Genomic DNA, 27,932 nt, shown 5'->3' on the forward strand with positions numbered 1-27,932 from the left:
TTTGACAGAGTCCCCCCAAGCACTCAAAGCATTAAGAGTTGAGGGGTCCCTGTGTGAACCACATCGAGAAAGAAGATCCAGGTCCCAGTGAACCAAGGGGAAGAACTGCCGTGTCCAAGGTCAACTGAGTCACAGTCTCCAAAGACTGGGAGTCATGAACTTTAGTTTCGTGTACCCTTTATCCCCCCAGCTGTTACGGAAGCTCAGATTCTAAGCACACTGCGCTAGGCCATGGCTACTTGATCCACATAACAATTATTTCAACAACTACTGATGAGTCAGAAAGAGCACAGCATAGCTGGCAAGTATTGGTAAATGAATGTCTTCTAGTATTCACAGTCGACAGAGAAGGCCCGTATGGAAATACAGCAAAACCTTCCCTGCATCTGACCAGTGGGTCTCCCTCCTTCCCTGCACAACAAAGATTCTGCTGGGGCTTCTAATATGCATCTCAGATCAATAGCAGAAACCCTGAGCTGCTGACCACAGAACTTATTCAAAAATAGCTCTCTCCAGTGGCCGCATGTGCTGGTCTTACACTTCTACGACACGTTCATGAGCAAAAACTGCACAAGAATTTCAGCAAAATTATTTGGCTACACCCTGGGACTCAGTGGGTAGAATGAATATAAACCTTAAGACCTTAAAGAAAGCTCTTAAGGAAGCAATTCCCAGTCCAACATTAACATCAAAACCCCTTAATCATCAAACTCCTCACCCCAGGCAAAATCGTATCACCACCACCCTGGGTGCCCATACTGCCCCTTTCCCTCTAAATGGATGTGAACAAGGACCCAAATGCATGCAATGACCCAGGAGGAGAATAACATGAGCACAGCTTCAGGCTGGAAAGGAAGGATGTAGGCATTTAATCCAGGGGAAGTGTGGTGTGGATAAAGCTGGAGGCTAGACGTTCCTCAAAGCTCTAGGGGCGCCTCAGGAAGTCTGACAAAGAACAGCAACTTCTGATACATCTACATGCAATCGGCTAAGAGAGGAGAGTGGGATGAGAAACACCAATGACGTCCATGAAAGGACACATCTCAGAGAGCCGGTGGAACTTTTAGCGTGGCAGGAAGTCGCCAGAAGCAGCCACACTCACCTTCTGTTTTGGAACCGTAAAGAAACCATTGGCAAAGAAGGGAAGATGGGCTTCCTCACATGAAGCAAAGGAAGACTCGGTTTAAGTGATTCTCCTGAAGCACAAAACCTGTGCAGACCCCTGAGCAGGGCTGGGCCCTGCAACACGCCATCCCTCACTCTTATCCCCACGTGACCTGACCTTGACCCACACTCTGAGTCAGGAGGCGTGGGCATCAACAGGTTACCAAGCTAAGCGACTCCTAGGTAAGCCCTGACAGCAGATTTAACATACTAGGTGATCTTTCTACAGCCGTAGCGAGGTCAAAGGTCATGACCATTTTAGCTCCACGACCTCCTACCGCATTTTGGAGTGGAAAAATGGTTCTAGATCATTCCAGTTGTTAAATTGCTCAGTTCTCCAGTCGCTGCTTATGTTGAGTCTGGTCATTGCGTATCTATAAGGAAGCAGGCTTTGTAAATCCTGCTCTCCATGGTGAGCAATGCAACGTTGTAAACGAGTATGGAAGCCTCTGTAACAGTCTTCCCATGTGGAAACTTTCACTGAGCTGAAAATTACACTCTTACATCCACTGAAACATGGACCACCTTAAATGGGATGCTCTCTCACTCCTTCACTCAATTAGCCAAGCAGCCCCTCTCCCTCAAAAGGACTCCGACATTTGCTGCTCACTCCGTAAGGTGGTCTCTAGAGGTGGCAAGAAAGATTTAGCTGAAAGGATTCAGCATTTTGGTGTTAACTGGGATATGCATTTCCACTAAGTCTTTGGTAAAACTATCTTTCCCTATAATATACCTGAATAGTTCAAGTTCAACACTGTGGTAGTGAATTTTAGGTATCAACTTGGCTAAGCTACAGTTCCCAGACATTTGGTCAAACACTAGCTTAGATACTGCTGTGTAGGTGTTTGTTTTTTTTTAAGATGAAAATAACATTTCCATCAGTAGACCCTGAGTAAAGCAGATTACTCTTCATAATGTGGGTGTGTCTCATCCAATCAGTTGACAGCAGAGGAAAAATTGGTTTCCCCTACTAAAGGGAATTCTGCCTTCAGACTCAAAATGCAGCATCATCTTTTCCCTGGTCTCCAGCCTGCCAGCCACCTCTGCAGATCGTGGACTTCCAAAGCCTCCACAAATGTATGAGCCAATTCCTTAAAACAAAAATCTCTCTCTTGGATAAAGAAGTTGTGGTATATTTATACACTGGAATACTAGTCAGTCATAAAAAAGAATAAAATAGTGCCATTTGCAGCAACATGGATAGACCGGGAGATCGTCATTCTAAGTGAAGTAAGCCAGAAAGAGAAAAAAAAAATACCCTATGATATCACTTATACGTGGAATCTAAAAAAAAAAAAAAAAAGGATGAACTTATTTAAAGAACAGAAACAGACTCACAGACATAGAAAACAAACCTATGGTTACAAGAGGGGAAAGGGGGTGGGAAGGGATAAACTGGGAGTTCAAGATTTGCAGATACTAATTAATATATATAAAATAGATAAACAAGTTCATACTGTGTAGCACAGGGAACTATATTCAATATCTTGTAGTAACTTATGATAAAAAAGAATATAAAAATGAATATACATATGTCCACATATGACTGAAGCAGGAATTGACACAACATTGTAAACAGACTATACTTCAATAAAAATAGACATATATAAAAAAAAACAACCCTCTCTCTGCACGCCCACACACGTACACACACACTCCATACTTGTCTGCTGCCCTGCAGAACCCAGAATACTACGTCCACCTATCAATCTTCTGATGAAAGAGACCTGTACCTATCTTTCAGAGCTAGAAAAGAGCAAAATGAGATCTGCTTAAGTGCCTAAACAGAACTCTGCTTCCCGGCTAAAAACTCGAAACCACTATGAATGACTGCTAATTTGAAATTTCTGTTTCTGCCCTAAATGCATGGCATCTTCAGGAGTTGTCGACGAGTCCTGGTTCCCTCAAAAGGGAGCCTTCAGTGAGATCTGTAAAATGAATAGTGATGCTGCAAAATGGATTCATTACACCTGGAAGGGAGGAGAGAGGGCCAAAAGAAAACCAAGGAAAGAGAAAACTAAGGAGAAAGAAAGGCATTTATTACACTGCTCAAAAATGAAAATGAAATAAGTCTAAGGAGCCACTGCTCTCCAGGCCTAGGTTCAAGTTCACAAGAGTAAGATGAAGACATGAGGAAATGTGCCAAGAAAAGACCCTGGGCTGGTTTTGTTTCCAGGACTCTTCCTCAATCCCAGAATCACCACTCCATCACTGAGCAGCAGCAGCCAAAGAAGGCAGCCTTTCCCCCTTCTGACCCCCGGCCACCCAAGAGGACTTCTGGGTGGAGGTTATTCTTACCTGGCCATCTGCTTGTAGGCTTCTTCTGCCACAGCAAAGATGTGGGGGTCCATATCCCCCATGTTTTGGCCACTGTACGCATAGATGACATCTTGACCGTAGATTGGCAGCTGTTCATAAGGATTAATGGCAACAAGCACGATACCTGCAAACAGACGATGCAGTCAGAGTCCGACTGCACGACAGCCACCTGGCGTGAGCTTCAAAGGCCCCTAAGCAGCCCCTCTCTTTGACATACATCAAAACCAGAGAAGCAAAGAGTAACAGACTGAGTCTTCAGCCATCACTCAACTAAATCAAGATTTATCTATGTGTTTATCAGGCCCTCTGCGGGCCCTGACGGAGAAAAGGCTGACAGGCCAGTTCTCCGAATACCCTAGAACACGGAATAAGCACATGTGTGCACAACACACACACAGATGCTCAACAAACTGAATTCATAAAATAGATATGTGCAGTGTTACAAGGTCAGAAAGAAGAGGCTGCTTAACCCTGCCAACAGGCAGGTTAGGCTTAAAAAGCCATCTCAGATTTAAAATCTATAAGGGGGGCTACTAATTTCTCATCTGTATGTGGGTTTTCCTAACTAAAATACAAACAACTTGTGGGCAGGAGATATGATTTGCATATCCTAATGTCAAACCGTGGCTCAGCCAATAATTCACTGTGACTTTGCCCAATTACTTAATCTCTGAGTGCCTTAGTTTCCTGCACTGCAAAAGGGGGACGATAATTGCATTTTCCTGGTTATCCTGAGGATACAATGATTAATAGAGAGAGCGAGCATTTAGACCAGCATCTTGCACAGTAAGCACTGAGTGTCGGCTATGTATTCTCTCACATCACATATATCATGTATCAGCTTTCATTTCACTGTTTTTTCATCTTGTGCCCCAAAAGGACTGCACTGCAGTGATGGACTCAATAAATACATGTTGAATGAAGAATCAGCAAATCTTCTAACTTTTCAGATCCTTTATGAAAGGGCAAGGCAAACTGGTATTTGAGAATGTGAACAGAGAGAAAACACCAATTCAATATTCAAGACAAGACAGATTCATTTTTCTTTCACATAAAAGTACATTCTGGATCACAAGGGAACCACTGACAAGGGTATAAACAGTGCGGGCTTTTTCAGTCATTTGGAGAAGAGGAGGCAGGAATGGAAATGGTCACGGCCAAGATGGAAGAGCTCCTGTGTCATACCCCCTCCGGGTGTCTGAATAGAGGCACAGTTAAAAGAATGACAAGACAAATCATAGATGGGGAGAAATATTTGTAAAAAACACATGTGACAAAGGACTCTTACCCAAAATATACAAAGAACACTTAAAAACCCAACAATAAGGAAATGAACCACTGATTAAAAATGGGCAAAAGACCTAGACACCTCACCAAAGAAGATACACAGACGGCAAAAAAGTGGATAAAGATGCTCCACATCATGGCATTAGGGAAATGCAAATTAAAGCACCAGTGAGATACCACTACACACCTATTAGTGTGGCCAAAATCCCGAACACTGACAACACGAGTGCTGGCAAGGATGTGGAACAAAGGGAACTCTTGCTCATCACTGGTGGGGATGCAAAATGGCACATCCACTTTCGAAGTTTCTTCACAAAACTAAACATACTTTCACCATATGATCCAATAATCACACTCCTTGGTATTTATCCAAAGGAGCTGAAAACATATCCACATGAAAACCTGCTCATGGATGTTTATAACAGCTGTAGTCATAACTGCCAAAACTCAGAAGCAACAAGATGTTACACAACAGGTGAACGGACAAACGAAATGTGGTACTCTAACGGTGGAATATTACTGTTAGAAAGAAATGATTTATCAAGATATGAAAAGACACGGAGGAAACTCAAATATGTATTACCAAGTGGAAGAAACCAATGTGAAAAGGCTACACACTGTGTCTCCAACTATATGAATTCTGTAAAGTCAAAATTATGGAGAAAGTATAGAAGATCAGTGGTTGCCCACGGTCAGAGGGATGAATAGGCAGAACATCAATGACTTTTAGGGCACTGAAACTACTGTTACGAAACCATAATGGTATCATTATACATTTGTCCAAACCTACAGAACACACAACACCAAGAGTGAGCCCCTATGTAAACTATGGACTTTGGGCGACAATGATGTGTCACTGTGGATTCAACAATCTTAACAACATGGCACTTCTGAGTACAATGTTGACAGTGGGGGAGGCTGTTGCATGTGTCGGGGAAGGGGGTACATGGCAAATCTTTGTACCTTCCACTTAATTTTGCTCTCAATCTAAAATTGAGGTAAAATGTAAAGTCTATTTAAGAGGGGGAAAAATATGGGAGAGAGGCAGACAGACGCACAGACAGAAAGAGCAACCTGGACTGTAATAAGCCAAACATTCCAGGTAAAGAGGGAAAGGCAAGGAGAGGAAAAAGACATGCAAGTCCTCCTCAGAGGAAAGTTTGCCTGAAAAGACAACCTGGCCTGAAAAACAAGGCCCAGAGCTCTGACAAACTCCACTTAATAAGGTGAATGACTTGGAGACTTCTCTTAAAAACAGCCTCTCATGTTCTAATGGTTGCTGAGTTGTATTAAACCCTAATTCATGCAGCATTCCATTCAAATTTTGATATTATACTCTGAGGCCACACATTTTCCCAAAATGTCTCAGCCTCCTCCAGAGCAGGTAAGACTGCTTCTTCGAACTCTCAGCTACATCACCAGTCGCTCTGAACAGCTGAAGATGGAGGAGCCACGGTGCAGCTGGATAAATATACACAGACACCAGGATCTCTCTTAGAAGGTACGCCTTTAAAAAGTGAAGCTGATGGCCACTTACCCCTTCCTCCTAAAAAGGAAGATTTTAAAAAATATTCTTGGAAAAAAGAACACCTATTGAGGGCTCTGATAATTAATGATTTCTTTCAAATAAAACTCCCACTAGCAGTTGGGAGAAAGGAGCTTTGAGAAACTGTCAAACACTGAAATCAACATGCTATTCACAGCTCCTGTATTCTGGCAGAACAGTAGCCAACTCCAGACCAACGTGAGAGGTCGCAGGGCAGAGATCCCTGACCCCCTGAGGGCTCACCTATGATCCCTGCCAAGACTGAGGTGCTGAGGCGCACCCAGACAACCGCCCACACAGAAGTCCTCGGCTCACTCCACGACCAGACCCAAAAAACCTTTGCCCCCTCAAACAGCAGTTTACAGGGTTCTTGTTTTCATCATACCACTTAGCAATACTCTAAAAAAAGAGAAGCCCAAATGTGGGTGGGGGAAACAGAAATTTCAAGAAAAATAAGAGAATTTTAGGACTTTTGTTTAAAGCATGTGTCGCGGCGTCTGATCATGAATTCAACAAATACTCATCACATTTGCACCTGGGCAAGTAGGAGGGTCAGAGAGAAAAGCAGCCCTTTCTCAAGCAGAAAACAAAAACAAGCCAGGTACACGCCTGCAGCAGTGTGCTGGGTGGTGAGAGCGGATGCCTGAGCGAGGGTGCGGGGGTGGAGTTTTGCTCCCCTACCGACCCCAGGACTGTGCCTGAGCCAGTCAAGCCGCATAGTGTGGCCCAGTTCTTCCCTGGCTGAGCTGTGATTAACAGCAGCCCTCCCTCAGAGACGTAGGGCAGCCTATTTAAGGCACACTCACTGATTGCCAACCTTTCCAGGGTCTCAGAAGGGAGGCACTTACAAATGAGAGTGAAAGTAGGAGTCTTAATTGCTGGAGCTGAACACGTCAAGCCTAAAGCCTGTAAGCAATTTCAAACACACACAACCAACAGCTGCCCCAACTTACCACAGTAAGTGTAGATATGGTTGGACTCCAGGAAACAGACCTTCAAATTGTGCAGAACTGCAGGCTCATGTAGATAGCTAAGGGCAGTTAGGTCATTTTCTCCCACCAGGATATCCGGATTCCGCAGGAAGGGCAGCTGGTTGCTTTGGACATCAATGGGGTATTCCCGAACCTAAGGCAAGGCAAGAGACAGACATGAGAAGGCAGAGTTACGACGCGCTTAGCCTGTATTCAACGTCCTGTCTTGTCGGCGAGGATCACCACCCTACCATGATCGCAAGTGAAGACAAATAACACGTTTTAAAGAAAGGCAAACTGAACAAGATACCTGTGTTGCCATAAGAGACCAGCCCAGGTGGAAAATGTGCTGATAACTGAATCCCAGTGTATCAAGGTGGAAGACTGAATGCCATGAGAAATTCAGGAAGCACAGCTAGATTTAACAAAGTGTTCTTCTGCTTTTCAAGGTGTAAATACTACTGAGTTCAATTGTAGTTGAAACAGGAGTACTGTTCTTGCCTCCATCCAGTAAAGCTTCTTTGGTTTGCCCACATCTAATCCTGGCGTTTCTTTACTCTCTCTCCCACCCACCAATGCACTCAGCACTCAAAAAAAAAAAAAAAAAAAAAAAGATCTTGCAACTAACAGACTGCACTCCGTAAGTTCCATTCAAGTTGTACACATATTCTCCCACAACCTAACTGCAAGCTACTTTCAGACAGTAATTTTACTTTGACCCAAAATATAACAGGAGCCTGAGGTATATGTGTGTGTGTGTGTGTGTGTGTAGTTAGGGACTATGATCACACATCTAAAGGCCAAATCTCAAGCGCAAGATGTTATCCTTGTATTCTTGGCACAGCACTTGAACGACATAAATACCCAATATACGCTTACTGACAGGATATATAACTGACTACGTGTGCTCACACATACACATGTACACATGTAAAATTAAAAGATGTAGTTAATTTAAAGACAGTTTTTTTTAAAACATTTAAACAGGAAGAACTTGACTGCTGCTTACTATGGCTTAGCTCAGTGTTAAGTTTGTTATGATAGTCTTAAGAACCATTTAAGACTTTGTAAAAACAGGTTCCCCAACACAACTTAAATTCAGGGGCTCTTGGATAGGGCCCAGAAATATCAATTTTTAAAACTTCTCAAGTAGTTCTAATACAGGTGGCCTATATTTTAAGAATCACTATTGGACAGCTTGAATTTACTGGGATAACAGTTAATTTTTAAGAGAATTTAAGTATCAGTGCCTTCTTCTGTCCCACTTTTAGAGGGACTTGTACTACCAGGTATGAAGATACGTTACTAAAGCCAGCACTTAAAGTACTATGGTAACGATGTTAAAACAGGCGGAGAAATGAACCAGTCGCAGATCCAGAAATAAATGCAAGCACATATGGATCATTTGTTCACGATAACGGTAAAATAGCAAACAAATTGTTAAAAAGCATTTTTTTCAAATAACAGCGGTAGGCAAACTTGCAGCCATTTGGGGAAAAAAAAAAAAACAAACAACACCTGAGCCAGTGTTCTATCCTCACTCCCTCATATCAAAATAAATTTTAGATGGAAAAAGTGTAAAAATTAAAACTGAAAAGAAAAATAAAACCAGTAAGGACAAGTGGGCACATCTTTGTAAAAGCTTTGGAAGGAAATACTTTTAAAGGGTGATGTAAAAGCCAGAACAATGCCGGAAATGTTCACTAATTTGACTACAATATAAAACTTTAAAACCATCATAAGACACACCATATGCAGAGTAAACTGAGAAGGGGACAGAGATTCTGCATCATATGGCAGAATTAATATTCTTAATATCCAAAGAGTTTTAAGAAATCAAAAAGAAAACCAATACTCCAATAGAAAATTGTGCACAGAATACAAGTCACAAAATAAGAACTACAAATGGACAATATATGATAAATTGTTCAACGTCACCGTTAACCAAAGAGATGCAAATGAAAGATTGTGAGCATGATTATCCATCAGCTAAGCAGAGGTGTAAAAACCGACAATGCGGGAAGGGAGTGGGCAAAAGGGCTCAGACTGATTTACCTGTTCTGAAGGACAGCTGGCAACACCTAGTCAGAATTTTTCATAAATATATTCTTTCTTGGCCCCAGGAGACAATCTCATAAATGAGCAAAGATATTGACTTCCCAAAGCTATAAATATGAAAGTAAAACACGACACAGACCTGCATTTATGGGCAGGCAGCTACCCACAGCACTCTGCTGAATCTAACAAAAGGAATGTTACAGAATGAAATTTAAAATAGGGTTCCATTTATTTAAAACTTTATATTAAAATCTGTCTGGAATAACATCCCCACAAAATATCAGTGGCTACCTGTGTCAGTCAGGTTTTCTTTGTACAGTTCCCTGTTGTTGGGTTTTTTAAAAATATTTATCAAGGTTCTTTTCTTTCTGAGAAAAGCTTTCATTCTTATCAAACTTACTCCATACAGGAGACTAGCAAACAAATGACTATCATGAGGATGCAGATAAAATTCCCCAAAGGTGGGAAACAAGGGGAAACGGAGACTGTGAAGAGTTGATTTTTGTTTCATTAAATACTAGGGGTGATCCCCCAACCCCTTCGTCTCTGGCAGCGCTGGGGGCATCACCATGACTCTAACCAGAGCTCCCTCCTGAGCCATTCTGAAGACTTTCCCATGAGCTGTCCCCTCGCCCCAGCAGGAGCACGTCTGCTCTGTGCCTCCCACTCCCACGTGGCTCTGCACCCCACCTCGGGGAACAGCACAGCGACGGACAATTGCAGAGACACAGAGCTCCCCCGGCCAACCCCTCGTTTTTCAGATTAGGAAGCTGCGACCTGAGCCCAGGCTCTTCAAACTCTGAGGCAGAAATGCCGGCATTCCATCTTTTCTTAGATGAATCTCCCCTCAAAAGACCCCCCAACCCTAAGCGTGTTGGAGGAAACACATATGCAATTTTGTGAAAACATAGTCCAAAAGCCAATGGTACTGGTTACAGTAAAACTGAGAAGGAGTAAAATTGTCCAGAGCAGCAGAGAAGAGGCAGGTGCCACAGGTGCGGTGGTCGGAGCTGCTGATTTCTCAGTGTGGGTACGCCCGGAGGGGACGAGGGAATGAGAGCCGTGAGAACACGTTTTTTTTTTTTTTTCTTCTTTAACAGATTCTAACACCGCTGCTAGTGTTGAACATTTACAGCTAACATGGTTTTATTTGAAATCTAAGGGTTTATGACATGATCAGGGACCATGAACTTCCAGCACAAAACACTTCACTGTATGGTAACTGGGCCTTTGGAGGTGAAGAGGAGGCTGAATGTTAACACCCCTCACAAAACTAGTCATCCTTCTGGAGTGGACCTCGGCCTCCTCTCTGAGACCAGGGCTGGGAGTCAGGAACAGGTCCCCATCTAGCAAATGGGACTAGACAACACTTGAAAATACAGAGGCAGACATGGTGAAGAGGACTGGTGTAAGCCTGCACTCGCCAATAGGGAAGCACAGTGGTTATTTAAATTGAATTCACTCAAGTTAAATACAATTAAAGCTTCTGTTTATCACACCAGCCACATTACAGGGGCCCACCAGCCACGTAAGGTGAGTGACTGCCACACTGGAGACAATACAGACAGAGAACATTCCATTGTGGCAAAATGTTCTGCTGGAGAGCATTGGTTTGGATGGCTCTAAACTCGGGGGATCTCTGATTCTACAATGCTTAGTAGGTGCTCCAAAAATATTAGTTGAATAGAATGTCTGATCTTTCCATGACCTCTTCCACACCTCAATTCATGTCCACAGTACACGGTACCACAGCAAGAGAACATAATCATAGAAACATCTTCAAATGACCAATCCCAACAAAAGATTTGGAGCTACTAATAAGCATATATGGTAGAGTAGGGGAAAGAAGTTTTCTTTATCTACACATAGAACCAGAAGATATAGAGAAAAGATAAGCTAGTAAAAAAAAAAGTGTTAGCAGCAGGCAAGGGGTCGGCGTTGACCCTGAGTCACCACATAGATCGTATGCTGACAGAAATGGAGCCCAGCGAGGAGTGAAGCCCAATATTCAAGCCCTGGCCATCAACTAAAGCAGTGGCTCTCAGCCCTCCCTGCACCTCGGAATGCCACGGGGGCCTTCAGAAAGGTACTGTGCTGTGTCCCACCCCCCACATCTCATTTAAGTAGTTGGACTGGGCTGGGGCTTTGCAATTTTTTTTTAAGCTCCTCAAGGGCTTCTGACATGCAGCCACTGAACTCAACTGCTGTGAGGCCGTGAATCCATCACTACTGCAGACAGCAGCTTCCCTAATGGTAGGATGAGAGGACTGGTCCCAACAAGCTGTAAGAGCCCTTCCAACTGTAACGGCCTACAGTATTTAACTTAGGTCAGCGGATGCAGAGGTGGTCTCTTCTGTATTCTCTTTGTGAGCTGTCCTGCAGAGAAAATAGGAGACCTCAAAGCTTGAATCCACTCACACTTATTGTAAGTGTGTGGCTCCAGATTCACTTAACAAATATTAAAAGGCCGTTTTATATTATGCTTTAAGCAAATACAAAAAAAAAATTCACTTAATGAATGTTCTGCTGTGTCTTACTCTGTAATAGTTCTGTGCTTAAGTCTTGTATCTCCATCTTCTCCCATTTCCAAAAAGATCGTGCTTCTTAAAAGAACCTTCTTACTCTTCCCCTCATGACACTCAGCACGGGCCCAAGAATAGGCAGGCAATTGTTTGAAAAATAAAATTCTCTGTAATTCATGTAAACTTCATAGTTAGGAAGGGTCAGTTAGGTTATAAAGAAATAACAAATTAACCCTGAAATCTCAGTGGCTTAATACCACAAAGGTTTCTCTCTCTCTCACGCTGGGTGCCAAAGCCTGGCTGGAATGGTAGCCCTGCTTCAGCAGGTCACTCAGACATGGCACGTGGCCTCCATCATCACCAGGCAGAGGGAGAGAAGAGCGTGGAAACTCCCATGGGCTCTTCCACGTTTCTGCCTGGAAGTGGGAGACAGGAGTTCTACCTGGAGCTCTCTGACAGAAGTAATTACGGGGTCCCACCTAATTGGCAAGGAGGCTGAAGACCACAGAGGAACACCATGGTGAGTAGTCCTGCTTTAGGAAGTCAGCAAGAAACTCAGAGGTCGCTGCCCACCCAAGAGGCTTTCAAAAGAGTGTGGAGTTGAGTAATGAAGAGAGAAGGAGCAATGGGGTAAAGTTGAACACCTTATCATGTGTTTATAGACTTTAAAGATTCTTGGCCTTGAACTTTTCATATTTGAAATCCTATATTTGTGTATGTATCGCATTCATTATAAGTTAGACTAGCGGAGGGAGCGTATAGCTCAGTGGTAGAGTAAGTGCTTAGCATGCACAAGGCCCTGGGTTCAATCCCCACTGCCTCCATTTAAAAAATAAATTAAATAAATGAACCTCGTTGCCTCCCCTAGTGAAAAAAAAAAACTTAAAAAAAAAAAGTTGGCCTAAAAGCTCCACTGAGGTACAGATGTACCATTTTCGCTGCTGTATAACTAGACCCTGACATACAATAATTGCTCAATAATAATTGCTTTTAATGAATGAATAATAAATGAATGAATGCAAGCATTTAAAGTAAGGAAAAAACCATATATGAAAACAGACAATTAAGTTTGAATTATAAACAACATTACAGTGACATAAACATATGAAGTCAGACTAGGAATAGACTTACCATATGACCCAGTAATCCCACTCCTGGGCATGTATCCAGAAGAAACCCCACTTCAAAAAGACACCTGCACCCCAATGTTCACAGCAGCACACAACAGCCAAGACATGGAAACAGCCTAAATGTCCATCGACAGATGACTGGATAAAGAAGATGTAGTATATTTATACAATGGAATACTACTCAGCCATAAAAACCGACAACATAACGCCATTTGCAGCAACATGGATGCTCCTGGAGAATGTCATTCTAAGTGAAGTAAGTCAGAAAGAGAAAGAAAAATATCATACGAGATCGTTCATATGTGGAATCTAAAAAAACAGAAAAGAAAAGAAAAAGACAAGTGAACATAAATACAAAACAGAAACAGACTCATAGACATAGAATACAAACTTGTGGTTGCCCGGAGGAGGGGGTTGGGAAGGGACAGACTGGGAGTTCAAAATTTGTAGATACTGACAGGCATATGTAGAGTAGATAAACCAAGATCATACTGCATAGCACAGAGAAATATATACAAGATCTTGTGGTAGCTCACGGTGAAAAAGAATGCAACAATGAATATATGTATGTTCATGTATAACTGAAAAATTGTGCTGTACACTGGAAATTGACACAGCATTGTAAACTGACTATAACTCAATAAAGTAAGATAAAAAATATGAAGTCGGATACAATCTTTTGACTTCAGTGTACTTTAGGGAACGCAGCTTACACAGTTAGAATCATGGAGCTATGAAAGCTTAGCTTTCAACATGGTGCCTTTCAGCAATGCACAGCTAAGGCTCACTTCCTCTATGAGCTTGAACCAGGGTTTCCCGACTTTAGCACTGTTTTCGTTTACGACTGATGCTTGTTTCTTTGGGGGGAGGTCCCTTTAGCACCATCCCTCCCTCTACCCACTAAATGCCAAAGGCAAACCTCCCTCCTCCGTCACGACAACAAAAATGTATCCAGACTTTGTCCCTTCGGGGCAAAATCACTGCTACACCAGTCCCTAAGCAGAAGCAGCCAGGCCAAAATATCCCAACCGATGGAAAAGATCATGAATACAGAAGGGGCAGAGGTTGTAACTAAGTAGACAGAGACCCTTCTGGAGATGTTAATGTATTTAATGCCACTGAACAGCGCACTTAAAAATGGTGAAGACAGTAAACTCTTACGTATTTTACAATAAAAAAATTAATTAAAGAAATAAACTCCACTGTAGACAAGATAACTAACGGTATTGGTAACAATATTACCAACAGATATTTACATGCCATGTATTATTTTACAACTTTAAGGACACATTTTTTGCCTACATACAATACAAATATTGTCTTTTTGATATTCTTGCCATCTAATCAGCAAAATGTAATATTGTCTCAATCATGGATTACTGAGCAATTGAGAACAAAGATAAAGGTTTTAAAAAGCATTAGATGACCCATAATCCAATATTAAAATAAGAAAGAATAAAAATGACCAATAAAACAAAAAGAAAAAAGAAACAGTCAAACTCATGCTCAGTAAGAGGCTTTCCTGGTACCAGAGGAGTGTTACTCAATACTCTTAGCTGTGTGGTTTTGCCAGATGTGGCACAGCTGGCACTTCATCTGCGCAGGGCTCACACGAGCTCCGCAGGCACCCTCCAGGTGTGTGGCCTGAGGGCACCAACGTGTAAGGACGACAGCCCTAGCTCTCCTGTGAGACTGCCGCTTCTGGACCTGAAGAACCACGTTTGCTATTCTCCTCACTGTAATACGCTGATACGTTCGGTACCATCTTTAGACCTGGGCAAGAGGGGCCCTTTCCCTGGACCCTGCATCTCAAAGGGCTCCAGCATCACAAATGCAAAATACAAGCTTATTAAAGAACACATGGTACCTCTGTCACTTGGGATCAGCGTTCAGCACTGACACAATGCGATCTGTAACCCTCAGTATACAATCTTGTGATGAACGCCTTCAGGCCCCAGGGTAATGCTTCTGCACACTTCTTGCCCTGTGCCCCTGAAATAAGACACAATGTGTCCAGGCACCTTGAAGGTTCATAGGCTGTAACATTGCCAACATCAATGGCTGCTTTGGAGAGTGGGGAGGAACTGGGTAGCAAAGACATTTAGATAAAAGAAAAGACAAATTAGCTTGTTAATCCTTCCTTCCAGATAGCACAAATGCAACAGGAATTCTCATACGATGAAACACCATTTCCCAGTAGGGCCAAACGTCCAGTTTCTCACTTCCCCGCATGTTCTAACTGTGGTTCCAGAGGCCCTCACAGCTTAGTACAGTGTTTGCAACCACTGCAAACATGACACAGTGTGTATGCAAACACACTCTGCAATACTGAAGGAGTCACATCACTTAAAATGTGTTTACATGTCGGTACAGCCATGACATGCCCAAAGCAAGACAGCAGATCTTTACATGAGCAACTAGATGGAGACTGAACAGTTATAAATCTCCCAGTTTTAATACACAAATCCTTTATTTTTCAAGAGTTAGAAATGTCAGATTTACCTAAATCATTCTTCTAAAATATCATTTTAATATTTAAATGGATGTAGGCTTCCACCCACACTCTTGCCCTGGCTGCGCAAATGTGAGCGGGCTTGGCTTGGATACGCAGAGGCGCAGGTAGAGCACACTGATCCCCATCATCCTCTCACTCACCAACACTGTCAGGGCCTTATACAAAGGGAGGATGCAGCATTAGGCGGCTACCAGACACTGGATACAAAATTTAAATGCAAACCCATCAGAACGGGGAGAGTGTTCTCTGCCAGCAGAGGGCAGGAGCTGAGCAGTTGGTAAGGGAGGCGAGGGCAGGAGAGGGGTCGGCCAGGCAGAGGGCCACACCACTTGCCACAAGAGGAATGAGGAAGCTGTATTGTCACCAAGGTTTGCATACACTGAGATGCTCGATCCGGTTTACACAGAGTACTGTGTTAAGGGTTGGCACATCTAGATATCCTGCACCCTTCACAACTGTGGAGAAAAAAGAGAACACATGATCCTTCACCCCCTCCCCAAAAGTTTCCCATCTTCTCCTTGGCTTAAATAGAAAACATCTTACACTGTGTGCTAAGTGAAACAAGCCAGACACAAAAGGACAAATAATTTATGATTCTACTTCTGTGAGGTTCCTAGAATAATTTAACCCAAAGACAGAAAGGAGAATAGAGATTACCGGGGGCTGCAGGGGAAAAGGCAAGAGGGAGTTGGTATTTAATGGGTACAGAGTCTTGGTTTTGCAAGATGAAAAGAGTTCTGGAGATGGATGGTGGTGATGGTTGCCCAATAATGTGTAAATATTTTATGCCACTGAACTGTGCACTCAAAAATGATTAACTCAGTAAATTTTATGTTTTGTATATTTTACCAAAATAAAAATAAAGATGCAAGGAACAGGGAAAACATCTTAGAGGAACCCTGGGGAGCTTGACCATCTTGAACAGAGCACAGCACACATGGTACTTACTGCTAAGGTAGAAGCTGGGGTCAAGAACAGTATTATTTTAGGACAAAACTAGTTAATTTTCATCCTTTGCTGATGCAGTTAAACCCACACTACTGGACTTCACAGAGAGGGGTAGGGGGTGGGGGAAAGAGACCCTGGGTGGATTTTTCGGCCAGCCTAGATCAAGGATGGTTTCAGTACAGAGAAGGCTCTTCAAATATTCACAGTCCAGCCATCTAACTTCCATTCTCCTGCCTCTGGTCCACAGCTCAGCTGAGTTGGTCCAAATGACAGCTCGGAGCCAGCAGTGGATGAACCACAGCCCATGAGCCACCTGGCCAGAGTCTGATGCTCAGAGCCCATTATTTCTGGAGAGCTGCTAATCTGCAGCCCCGGGCATCTCTTCTGATTACGCGCTGATGGCCGTGTAGCAGGGCAGGGAGGGAGGAGAGGGTCCCGGGCAGCTGCCAGGATTAGTCACGCAGGGCAGAATTCACTTCAGCTGGGAAGGCGAGCATCTGCTCTGTTTTAGCAACACAGCAGACCATTCCTCACGAACTCCGTACAACTCCTTAAAAACATCCACCCACTTACAAGATCAACTGAAATGAAATCTGCTGGAGTGGAAGATATACCATTCAAGTGGGAGAACTAATTTTATACTGTTTGGGGTGTGGGGTGGGAAGTTATTCAACATGATTCCATCTGTTGGGAATTATGTTTCTCACCTCAAAACCAAGAGAAGGCTGGCAAAGTCCGCCTGCCATGACGGGGCAGGTGAGCGAGCACATGTGCGTGTCCACATCTTCTGACAAGCTAACCCACTCACTGCCCTAGTTTGACCAAGTGATGTGCTCGAAGGAAGACATTCAATCTCCCTGCTAATCAGTGAGTTAATCACCACCCACAGTAGGTACCATGAGAGCAGAGCCTAAGACAAGGGCCACTTCTCAAGCAGGCCATTACTACCTAGAAAAGCAAGACCAAAGTGCTTAGAAGAAGAAAAAGCAGTAAGACAGTAAATGACCAAAGGCTAAGTGACGTGGGACAGACTTTCAGCGCTACTGCAGCTCACAGGGAGGCAGCAGTCACTCCAGCCCCAGCCTTCCCTCTACGGCACACCTGTTCTGCAGCCCTCAAACCCGACCCCTCCCAAAGCCAATTCCTGATTTCTTTTGGCCATTTGGTTCAAAGCCTTTTTCTTTCCCAGGCTCCCCTACTGTACATCCTGCACGCGCGGCCACTGCCTGCACCCTCAGCCTCAGAGCCCGCCTGTCCCCGTCTCCAGGGGCTTCCAGGTGCAGTGGCTTCCTTTCCCTCCACACACCCAAAGAGACACACTGAGGCCTCAGGGCCTGATGCACTTAACTCCTGCCTGGGACGCTCCCCTCTGCCCACTGCAGCCTGAGTCTTCGATGGCTCCCTCCTTTCCCCTGGCACCCTCAACCGGCAGGTTCCCTCAGACCTTCCTCCTGCACCTCGTCCACATGCTTCTGAACCCACTGCAGCTCATCTGGGCTCCCTCCAGCACTGAGCAACCGCAAACTGTTCACCCATAAACCCCCATGACCAGCAGAGGGCAAGCCTTTCAATATTTGTAAAATGCACATATCACAGGGAGGGATGGTCCTAAAAGGCTCATGAAAAGAAAAACTGAAACAGGAGGAATAGGACTTCATGGTGACTACCTGGTCTCCCTTGCCAGCAAAACCACCTCAGAGTCAACTAATGAAAAGGACTCTCACTGCAGCAACAGACACATACTGAGTGCTTATGTGCCGGGCAGGACTCTGAGTCCATGTCACATAGCAACTCATTGTATTCAGACACCCCCTAGACAAACTGTCACCCTCATGTCATAGACAAAGCAACCGGCACAGAAAAACTGCTCACCTGCTCAAGGGCATAAAGCTAGTAAGGGTCAAGCCAGGATCCCAACCCAGGCAGGCTGGGTCCAGAGCTGGTGCTCCAACCACTCTACCAGGCGCTGCCTCCCATAGTCAGCAGCTCCCCCTCATCCCCCACTGATGCCCCAGCCCCACGGAGGGAACCCTCTTGTGCCCTCCACTCCCCTGCGAGGAGTCCTGCCTCAGTCACGGGTGATCTCTCAGCTGCTAACACCAACCGGCACTGCTTGTAACGTGCCATCCATACCGCAGCCTCACGGTTTAGCGCGTTCACCTACAGTATCATCAAGAGTAACAAAAAGTATGGCAGGGGCTCAGGGCCAAGGCGTAGGAAACACTCCGGCCACAATGTAGCGTCCGGCCCTGTTCAGCGGGGCCTGCGCCCCCACCCCCGGGCTCACTCACAGTTTCATCTTCCAGTCTCAGCTGGAGGCTCTTCTCGCCCTCCTTGTAGTCCTTGGTCAATTCAGCTGAGCGCCACACTTCATCGGGGTCAGGGATCCAGACCCTCGTGTACTGAAACATAAAGAGAGAAGACACTTAGATGCCAAGAGAAGCTTCCAGGTTTCTAAACACATGTTGCTGTCTATGAGGGGCCCCTGGGAGACCTTTCAGAGTCATCTCCACACATTTTCCTGCCTTCTCATTTCAAGATACAAGAGGATCCAATTCCATGACAAGCAACTCACAAGATTGGTAACAGGGGACACCTTCTTGGTCCTACGAGAATATCCCAGATCAACGAAATTAGAATTTTACTAGGGGGACTGTCAAGCCTAGATTCTGTTACATACAGAGTTTTACACACCATCATCTCAAAGAACAGTACCAAACAGTGATGTCAGAGGGGGAGTCTAATGTGCTGCAAACAAGGGATAAAACAACACATGCAAAAGCCAACGAGACAGTGCAGCAAGTCTTCAGAGCTCGGGGATCTCTGCTTGATATTCTGCATTCAGGGACAAAGCTGTTTTCCTGCAGAAATGAAGAAACGGGTCAGCAAATTGAAACTCTGTTTACATATTCCTGAGTTGTCAGCAACCTCAGTTTAGTTCTGCATTCTTCAAACCAGAAACATAATAAAAAGTCTCACTCATCCTCCCCCAGGCACCATCCGGGTCCGGGACCTGCAAGGTCATTAAACTGGCCAAATCCTGGCCGGAAGAGCGCAGCCCCCGGTGAGCAGCGAGGCACCAGCGATGTAGATCGGGGGCTCTCGGCCCTGACCGCACACTAGCATCACCTGGGAGCTCTGAAAAGACCAGGTCTGGGTGCAGCTCAGACCCACTCACAGAATGTGGGGTGACGTGAAAGCTCCCAAGGTGGGTGTAACGGGCAGCCAGGGAGAGCCACAGGTCTGACGTGGCAAACGGCAGCACCCGCACTGCGGGCCGTCACTCTCGGCACCACACGCCTTCCATCTGCGCGACCCGTGTCTCAGAGCTTGGTGATTTCCACAGGGCCCACTTGCTTGAGAAGCTGTCTGTGTGCATGGGCGCACACCCCTCCCAAATTATATATATATAAAATAAATAAATAAGTTTCATGGCCACACAATATTTTTAGCAAATCTGAAACTAAGAGCTCTTAAGAACAAAGGCCAGCCAGAATGTGTGCCTGTATCAGCATAACCAACCCTCCTCACAGAGGACAGCAAAGCAAAGGCCCTGGGGCCACTCAGTTGCCTGGGCACAAAGCAGGCAGCCAGCCTGATTGTGGTCCTGCTTTTTTTTTTTTAAACAGCATTTTCCTCCAGGTGATCACTGGCCTTTTTTTTTTTTTTAAAGCAAGCCCAAGCACCTGCTACACTTGTCTCTAATTCAGGATTGAGGAATGGAAGTCACGAGACAGGAGACTCAGAACACCCATCAACAGGAAAGCAAACCAGCTTGCATCCTTGATGCCCCAGCTCTGGATACAAAGCCAGGGTCGCTTGTTTGGGGCATGACAGTGGGTCAAATTCACAGTCTGCTCCCTGCCTCTGGCCTGCCTCACAGCAGGACATACTGTATCGTCACAGGAAGGTACTCTGGAGCTTTACAGTAGCTGAGAGCTTTAGAGGAAGACACTAAGAATGTTCGGAGGCTTCCCCAGAGAAAACTGGGCGTTTCAACGTTCTTCTCCCCTCAGGTGTTCTAACTTACCTCCTCCACTGCCATTTAAGCCCACCATGTGTCCAGCTGCGATGACTTTTAACTTCTGTCCCCAAGTTTCAGGTGAGGGACTCTCCTGGGCCTCGCTACACTTCCCGGCCCGTCAGAGGGAATACAGCACACCCAAGAAGTCGTACTCAAAGTCACGTCTCCACTCGGCATCAGAATGGCTCAAGATAACAGACTGACAAACGGCAGAGGAGGGGGAAGATGCCAACAGGAAGTGAGTGGAGGTGGTGACATGTGGACATCATCAAGCTGGGTGACATACTGGAAGCCAAGGAGCTCAGTCCCAGCTCACACAGGGACTGCTCCGGCCTTCACCCTGCTGGCCGTGCGCCTCCCCCGCAGAGTTCACTGCACCTAGGACTCAGAGTCTAACTGCGCGGCTCTGCCTCTGTTTAGTTCTTACTCTGGGAGGAACCATGTATCTTTCTACCTATATAAATCTCTTCTCTCTAAATAGAATGAGAACACCTGGTAGGCAGAACACTATCCCCTGTATTTCCCTATATCCACGGAACCCACCAGAGCATCAGGGGCATTAGGGGACCTCATGATACTTTAGCTCCTCCAAGTGAGGCCGCTAGCCTCACCACCCCTGGAAGCGCATGAGACGTGCAGAAGCGTGCCCTGCGCATCAGAGCAGGCACGCCGAAGCCTTGCTGCTCTGCTCCTGCGGTACGATCCCACCCTGCCCTGCCATCGCATGCAGGTCAGCTGCAGCCCTGGGCCAAATCTAGTGTGCCACCTGCTTTTGTACAGTCCATGAGATACGAATGGTCTTTAATGGCTGGGGGGAGGGAAGCAAAAGAATGATACTCACGTGACAACATGCGACAACTCTATGTAAGTCAGGTTTTGGTGTCCATGAAGTTTTACTGGGACACAACGACACATTCTTCTTACAGACTGGCATAGCTGCTTCCACACATCAATCACAGCTGTGCAGTGTGATGCTGACTCCATGGCCCAAAACCTACAAAATTTACTCTCTGGCTTTTTATGGAAAAGGTTTGCTGCCCTCTCCCTTTGTACATGCTGCTTCCTTGGCCCAGAATGTCCTCTCCTCACTGTCCACATGGGCAGAGCCCAGGTCCCAGCACCATCTCCTCCCTGACCCCCTCCTCCCTGTGTCCTGGGGAGTCAGCACTTCTCAACGCTGGGCGGCTGCAATCAGTTCTTCTATGGTCAACTTTGTTCATGGTTTTTAGTCATTTCTTTCATGTCAGTTTCCTCTCACTACTTCAACATCTTTCAGATACACTATCGGGCATCTTTGTATCCCTAGCATGTAGCCGATGCTCAGTAAGTGTTCACTGAGACAGGAGTCAGTGAAGAGAGAATGTGTATTTATGTATTATCGTTTATTCGTAAAACACTGTGATAAGCACAGGTAACCAAGTACAAACATGGGGAACCATACCCTCCCTTTAAGGAGCTCAAAATCTGGGTGGATAGATAATTCACATAAAAAATATACTCCAAGGGGTGATGTGACCAGTTTCTAAGAAGAGTAACAGCTACTCAGTACGGGCAGGCAAGAGAGGAGGGGCAACCACAGTCAGAGAGGCAGCAGGTGACTCTCCTCTAACTTTGTAAAGGATAGTATGTATTACAGATCTGATCCAGCAAGCTTTAGCTTCAAGTCCAGTGAACATCTGAGCTCCCACTCCATTCTAGATGCTGTCATGTTCCCTCCGTCCCCACAATAAAGACACATGCACTGAGATTACAGGTGTCCACTGCTGAACAAGAATGAAGTAAACCCTGCATTGTATGGTGCCGGCGGGGTGACATCTGTAGGCAGGCCTCCCCTTAGCTTCCAGCCTCCCCACATTTATGCTACTTCATGAGTTCTCAGCTTAAGGTGCGTGTGAATTTCTGAGCTGGGCTGTTTCCCCAATGTCACATGTGACACCGCCCTTGATAAGCTATTCATAAGACTTCCAAGGGCAATGTTAGCCATAATCAAATGTTGCTTTATGTGCTGACTTAGCAACCACCCCCCACCCTTCCCTCCACAGACCTACCCATCCAAGGAAGCTGTTGCCACTGCAACCCAGGACAAGGTGGGATGTGATCAACGCAAAACAGCCAAGAGAACAGACACATTAAGAGGAAGGAGAGACAAGTGACAGAGGAGCCAGCAAGGACTTGAGGAAGACACATGTGATCTGAGCTGTAGAGGCGGAAAGAATCTGGAAGGGAAGGGCTTCCTTTGCAGTGATGAAAATGTTTGGTAACTAGGCAGATGTGGGGGGTTGAACACCACTGTGAATGTACTAAATGCCAGTGAATTGTTCACTTTCAATGGTTTTCTGTTATGTGACTTTCAACTCAATTTAAAAGGCGAAAGCTGTTTCAGTTGTAGGTGATGCAGACAGCATCCTGTGCACTCTCTCCTGGCATGGGTTCTCACTTCTAATCTCCAGGAAGGCAGTAAGATAAAATAAGTTATTTAATAGAAAGCCATCATTCCCATGAGCCAGACAAAAACTCTCTAGAACCAAGGTTCTATGCTGCCTCTTCATTTTTCTCTCACCTTCAAGGAAATTCTTCAAACGAACCTGGAGGCAGCAGATTATAGGAAAGACAAGGAAAGATCCAATTATCATACTGCTCAGTTCGCTACCACATATTTAACAATGCTTAGTCCCATCATTTCAAAGTGAGTAAAATAATGTCTGATCTAATTATCAAAGAAAAACAGATTTTTCTTTTGGAAAGAGCCCTGTGTATTACTGGAGAAGGCAGATGTCTCCGTGAAACAAGACGCATTAGTACCGAGAACTATTCTCCAGCTGGAGTTCGAGTCTCCCATCTCTGCGGCCGCACAGAGGCGGCTCCGACACACAGCTGGAGGGAGTGGCTCCCTCTGGCGTTAGTGCTCAACCCTGGCTGCACAGCAGAATTACCTGGGGAGATTTGAAAGCTTTCCCAAGCCAGGCAACCCCTCCAATTACATCGATCTCTAGGCATGGGTACTAGGCAGTGTTTTTGGTTTTTTTTTTAAAGCTCCCTAGATGTATCCAATGTGTTTGAAAACCATCAGTTTTGTGATTTGATTTGGTAACTGATTTACAGGGCACCACACACCCTCATGTGCCCAGATGCCTCTCCCCACCAGCCTGTGGCTGAACATTCCAGCCCAAGGATTCTTTACCCTGAGCTAAAGCACTATCTCCAGAAAGCCCCTGCTAAAACGCAAATGCAGTATCAAGAAGAGTCGATTCTTCACCCCTTTATACTCATTATCACGCAGTGCCCTAGCGTGGTTGTGTGGGCTCGAGGGCTAGGCGGCCTTGGTAAGAATTCCAGCCACTGCTAATCAGCTTGGGTAAACTGATGGATGGCGCTGAGCCTCGGTTTCCTCGGCTGTACAACGCAGGTGAAAGTCAGACCTACCTCGGGAAGCGTTCTAAGAATTAAATGAGGTCCCACAGTACCAGTCCTGTAAGCATTAGGCGGTAGTGATGGTGTGGATACTGTATACGGCACAGTTTAGAAGGCAGGACTCTGACAGGATCTTGCAGGGGATTCGGGAAGGGACACAAGCCAAAGGTGCTCCATGCTGCCGGGATCCGGGGGATGCTCTGAGCGACATCATACGTACAGAGCCACGCCTTGCCTTACAGTCCCCACCTGAGCCTAGCCTCCTTCAACTCCAAAACCTGAGAGAAGCGACTCCACTGCTGGTTGCCATTTAAGAATTATCTGCAGATCTTTTACAAACAGGCATCAATGCCCATGTCCCATGCTTGAATAATTAAATCTGACGAGGGCCCAAGCACTGTACTTTCTTCTGAGCTTCCCAAGTAATGAATGTGCCATCAGAGTTAAAACCACTGTTTCAGAGCCTCAGAACCAAAGCAGACTTCAGGGAAAAGAGAACACAACCGTGGAAGCGTTCACTCGTGCAATTATTAGTGACGCCACCTCCACAATCGTACACTAACGTTAAGTAACTTTACGTACTTTAATCATTTTGTCTTAGTTTTAAAACAGAAGACGAACGGGATTATTGCTAACATTTCATACAGAAGAAACTTGAGGGTAAAACATATTGAACAGTTTGCCCAAGTTCACAGTGAAGAGCTGAGTTCGGAGCAGAACCAGGGATAAGATCTCAGATTCTAAGACCCCCACCGTCTCCCCGGCACGGAGGATACTGGCTTTCCTACAGTAGACCAGGTCCCACTGAGTGTGTACTTTATACAGGTAAAGTGTCCTATAATTACCCGTGAAAAAGTGCACCCATTCACAATGACATGCCAAGTTAAGCCACTAGGTAGTTTCAGAGTTAAGACTCTGGTAGACTGAAGGCTTGGTCACAAGGTAGTCTTGACGTGAAGCAGGACAGTCTGGCACAGTCCCCCGGGAATGGTCCCCCAAACCTGGGAGCCCAAAGTCAAGAACATCCTCGTCAGTGTGTTACTGAGCATCTTCCCTTCCCACCGACTGGGCTCCCACTGCGGGAGACAGGTGAGCAAGGGGGTTAAGAGGCAGATACCAGGTACTAGCCTCAACCCCCATCACACACTCTGTTTCTTCATCTGTGAAGCGGAGAAGTATCCTCTGTACTATGGTTGCTCTTAGGGTTACATGAACTAGTATATTTAAACAGTTAGCATAGCACCTGGCACAGCAGTTACTGCTACTGCTGGAACTTGAGCCCTGGGAAGGAGGGGACCCGGAGAACTCTCTCCAGGAAAACACACACACAACCAAATCCCAACAGAACCACGTGCACACTAAGTGTCACGGGAACGTAGACACTCATCCTTCCCAGTTTATTTCCTGAGTTAGTTAATTCCTTCTCCCCCAGCAGCAAGGCCAGCCCCCTGGTTTCCCTGTTTACTCATTCCCATTAAAGACTTCCTGGACCACTAACGACTCTTCCTCAAATGCTCTTCACTGGGAAGCTCCCTATAACTTACAGCCAGAGGGAATTATATGTAAATACTGTCTGTCCAGAGCCAGCAAGTAACCGAAAATCCATGTATAATTTCTGAGCTACGTTTCCTGAAGTCCCACCCAGAATCCTTCCAAACCTGCTCCATGTTATTTTCTAAACAAGACAATCAAGCCGGTCCAAATGCCAAGAACGTCAAAATAACGCATAGAGATTGGGATGCCAAAAAGCCACTCAGCATAAACAAAGCCACTCAGGATAAAGATATAAAGAGGCAAAGAAGTGAGCTTCATTCTGTAACATACCAAGTGCACAGTTAAATAGAAAAGTTATAATAAAACCCAATATTTCCTATCATTTAAATGAAACAAAAGTCAAACATACCAAAAGGAAGGTCCATCACCCTGTTTCCTACACCGGCCATCACATCCTGTTTTGGATACTAGCTATCTGTTGTGCTTACAGCACTATGTTATCTCAACCCAGTCTTCTGAGAAGAGATTCAACTCTTTCCAATATCTGATTAAGTCATTTATCACAATTACATCTTAATCCACATTCTGTATCTGCTTTTGAGGCTAACACAGAACTGAGTCTCCATGTGGCTGGTGAAGGCAAAATTTACCTGTTTACTGGCCTGCAGATGTTAACAGAATAAGCAGTATGTCCTCAAATGACAAACAGACAAGACGGGAGGTGTCTGGTGTCTGAAGAGCATCGCCGAGTCACTGCATCCAGCCAGTTTATGCCAGCGGTATTTGTGTTTGATGGAGCTGTGGTGATACCAGAGGATCAGAAATAGCTACAAAGCAATGGGTTGATTTTGAAGTTCTGGAAAGATCACTCAAAGTTCCCTATTTAAAAAGAATATGTCAATGGAAAGTCAGTTTTGTAAGCCTGCAGTGTTAAATCCATTTAACATGCTTGCCGAAGGAGCTAGAAAAGATTTACTCAAACCTAGTACATTTCACACAGCTAAATATATGTCTGGATCCTACCAAGAAGTTAAAGGTTTGTTGGAATCCCACTTCCAGGAACACGACCACAGCACCTGGACTGTGGACTCCCCTGTGCAGGGCAATTTAGTTTGTGAATTAAACAACCTGTAATCTTATTACAAATCTTTAAGCTCTTTAAGACAGTTTTCCAGAACATATCTTCTTCAGATCCACCTAAGCTCTTTGAAATACTCCAAATTTTAAAATCCATGTATGAGGCCATCACTGGGCAGCTGCTTTCCTCTTCTGTCCTGTAGGGAAGGTTCATCCTCCTGATCTCCACAATTGAAGACTACTGTATTGTTTTCCCCAGAGAAATAGTCAATAGTTTATAATCACCACCACGCTTATTAGAAAGCCACAGCCCTAGAAATATTCACCAAGTTAGAGTTAAGTTTGTTCGCTTTCATTTTTTAACTTAAAACCTGTTGCATTAACAGACCTCTAAACAACCCAATTCAGCAATGACCGAAGGCATTTCATGCTAAGCTAGATCCTGCACAGATCTTCACTGATCAAAAAGAAGTAATCAAGAGAATGCACTGGGACACCACTCTTCTGAAGAAAACTTTGGGTCTTGTTTCGTCTTTAAGAGACCTATTTTAGAACAAAAATCCCTCATACACTTGCATTTGGGACTCATGCCGGCTCTCAATCTCCATTTCACAGGATGAAGCATTTTGCACATCTCCCACCGCCAGTATGCAAACACTTCATCTTTGAGGCTCTCCAATAAATACTCTTCCAATGGGGATGTGTCCCCCCACAAGCTACAAGGTCCCCCGACCCAACACACCCGCTAGTTCATTCATTCCTCCATCAGTATTTACTGAACGCCTACCACATGACAGGCACTGTGCAAGGTTCTGGGACACAGAAAAAAAAGACATGTCCCTATTCTCAAGGATGCCAGACCACATTATGCAATGAGTCTACTGCAAAGGTCATAACTGACTGGACAGCCCAGACACTCACAGCATGTAGCCAGGGGACCTAGCCTAGGCTGAGTCATCAGGAAAGGTTTCGGCGAAAGAGCAAGATCCAAGCTGAATCCTAGATGGACAAGGAGTTGTCTGGCATGTTGAGGAGGGAGGACTGTTCTAGGCTGAGAGGTGACCTGTGTGACGAGCCTGGAGCAGGAAGTGCTCACTGAAGGACTGAAAGGAGGCCAGTCTGGGTGGGACACAGTACAGGAGGAGAGGGTTCAAAATGACACCGGGGAGACATGCGGGAGGGTCTCGAGAGCCATCCTATGGATTTTTTATATTATCCATGGCCAGTGCATGAATTTTAAACATGAAGAGGTAGTCCCATTTGTTTATTTTTGCTTTTATTTCCTTGCCTGAGGAGACATATCAAAAAAAAAAAAAATACTGCTAAGACTAATGTCAAAGAGTGTACTGCCAGTGCTTTCTCCTAAAAGTTTTATGGTTTCAGGTCTTCAGTTTAAGTCTTTAATCCATTTTGAATTTATTTTTGTGCATGGTACGACTTCAAATGAAAAAGCTTTTACACAGTGA

General features: G+C 45.0%; 1 protein-coding gene across 5 annotated transcripts in view; it reads right to left on the reverse strand.

The window, feature by feature from the left end:
- Nucleotides 1-27,932, reverse strand: part of LOC140690465 (unconventional myosin-Vb-like) — a 110,239-nt gene that overhangs the window by 57,756 nt on the left and 24,551 nt on the right. For all 5 annotated transcript variants that reach the window (XM_072952268.1, XM_072952269.1, XM_072952270.1 and 2 more), the window contains exons 2-4: nucleotides 18,752-18,862; nucleotides 7,270-7,441; nucleotides 3,463-3,607 (exon numbers count right to left, since the gene is read on the reverse strand). In XM_072952268.1, coding sequence (XP_072808369.1) covers nucleotides 3,463-3,607; nucleotides 7,270-7,441; nucleotides 18,752-18,862 — 428 coding nt within the window. The remainder of the gene's footprint in view (nucleotides 1-3,462; nucleotides 3,608-7,269; nucleotides 7,442-18,751; nucleotides 18,863-27,932) is intronic.

This window comes from Vicugna pacos, chromosome 30, assembly GCF_048564905.1.
Source record: "Vicugna pacos chromosome 30, VicPac4, whole genome shotgun sequence".
Taxonomy (NCBI): domain Eukaryota; kingdom Metazoa; phylum Chordata; class Mammalia; order Artiodactyla; family Camelidae; genus Vicugna; species Vicugna pacos.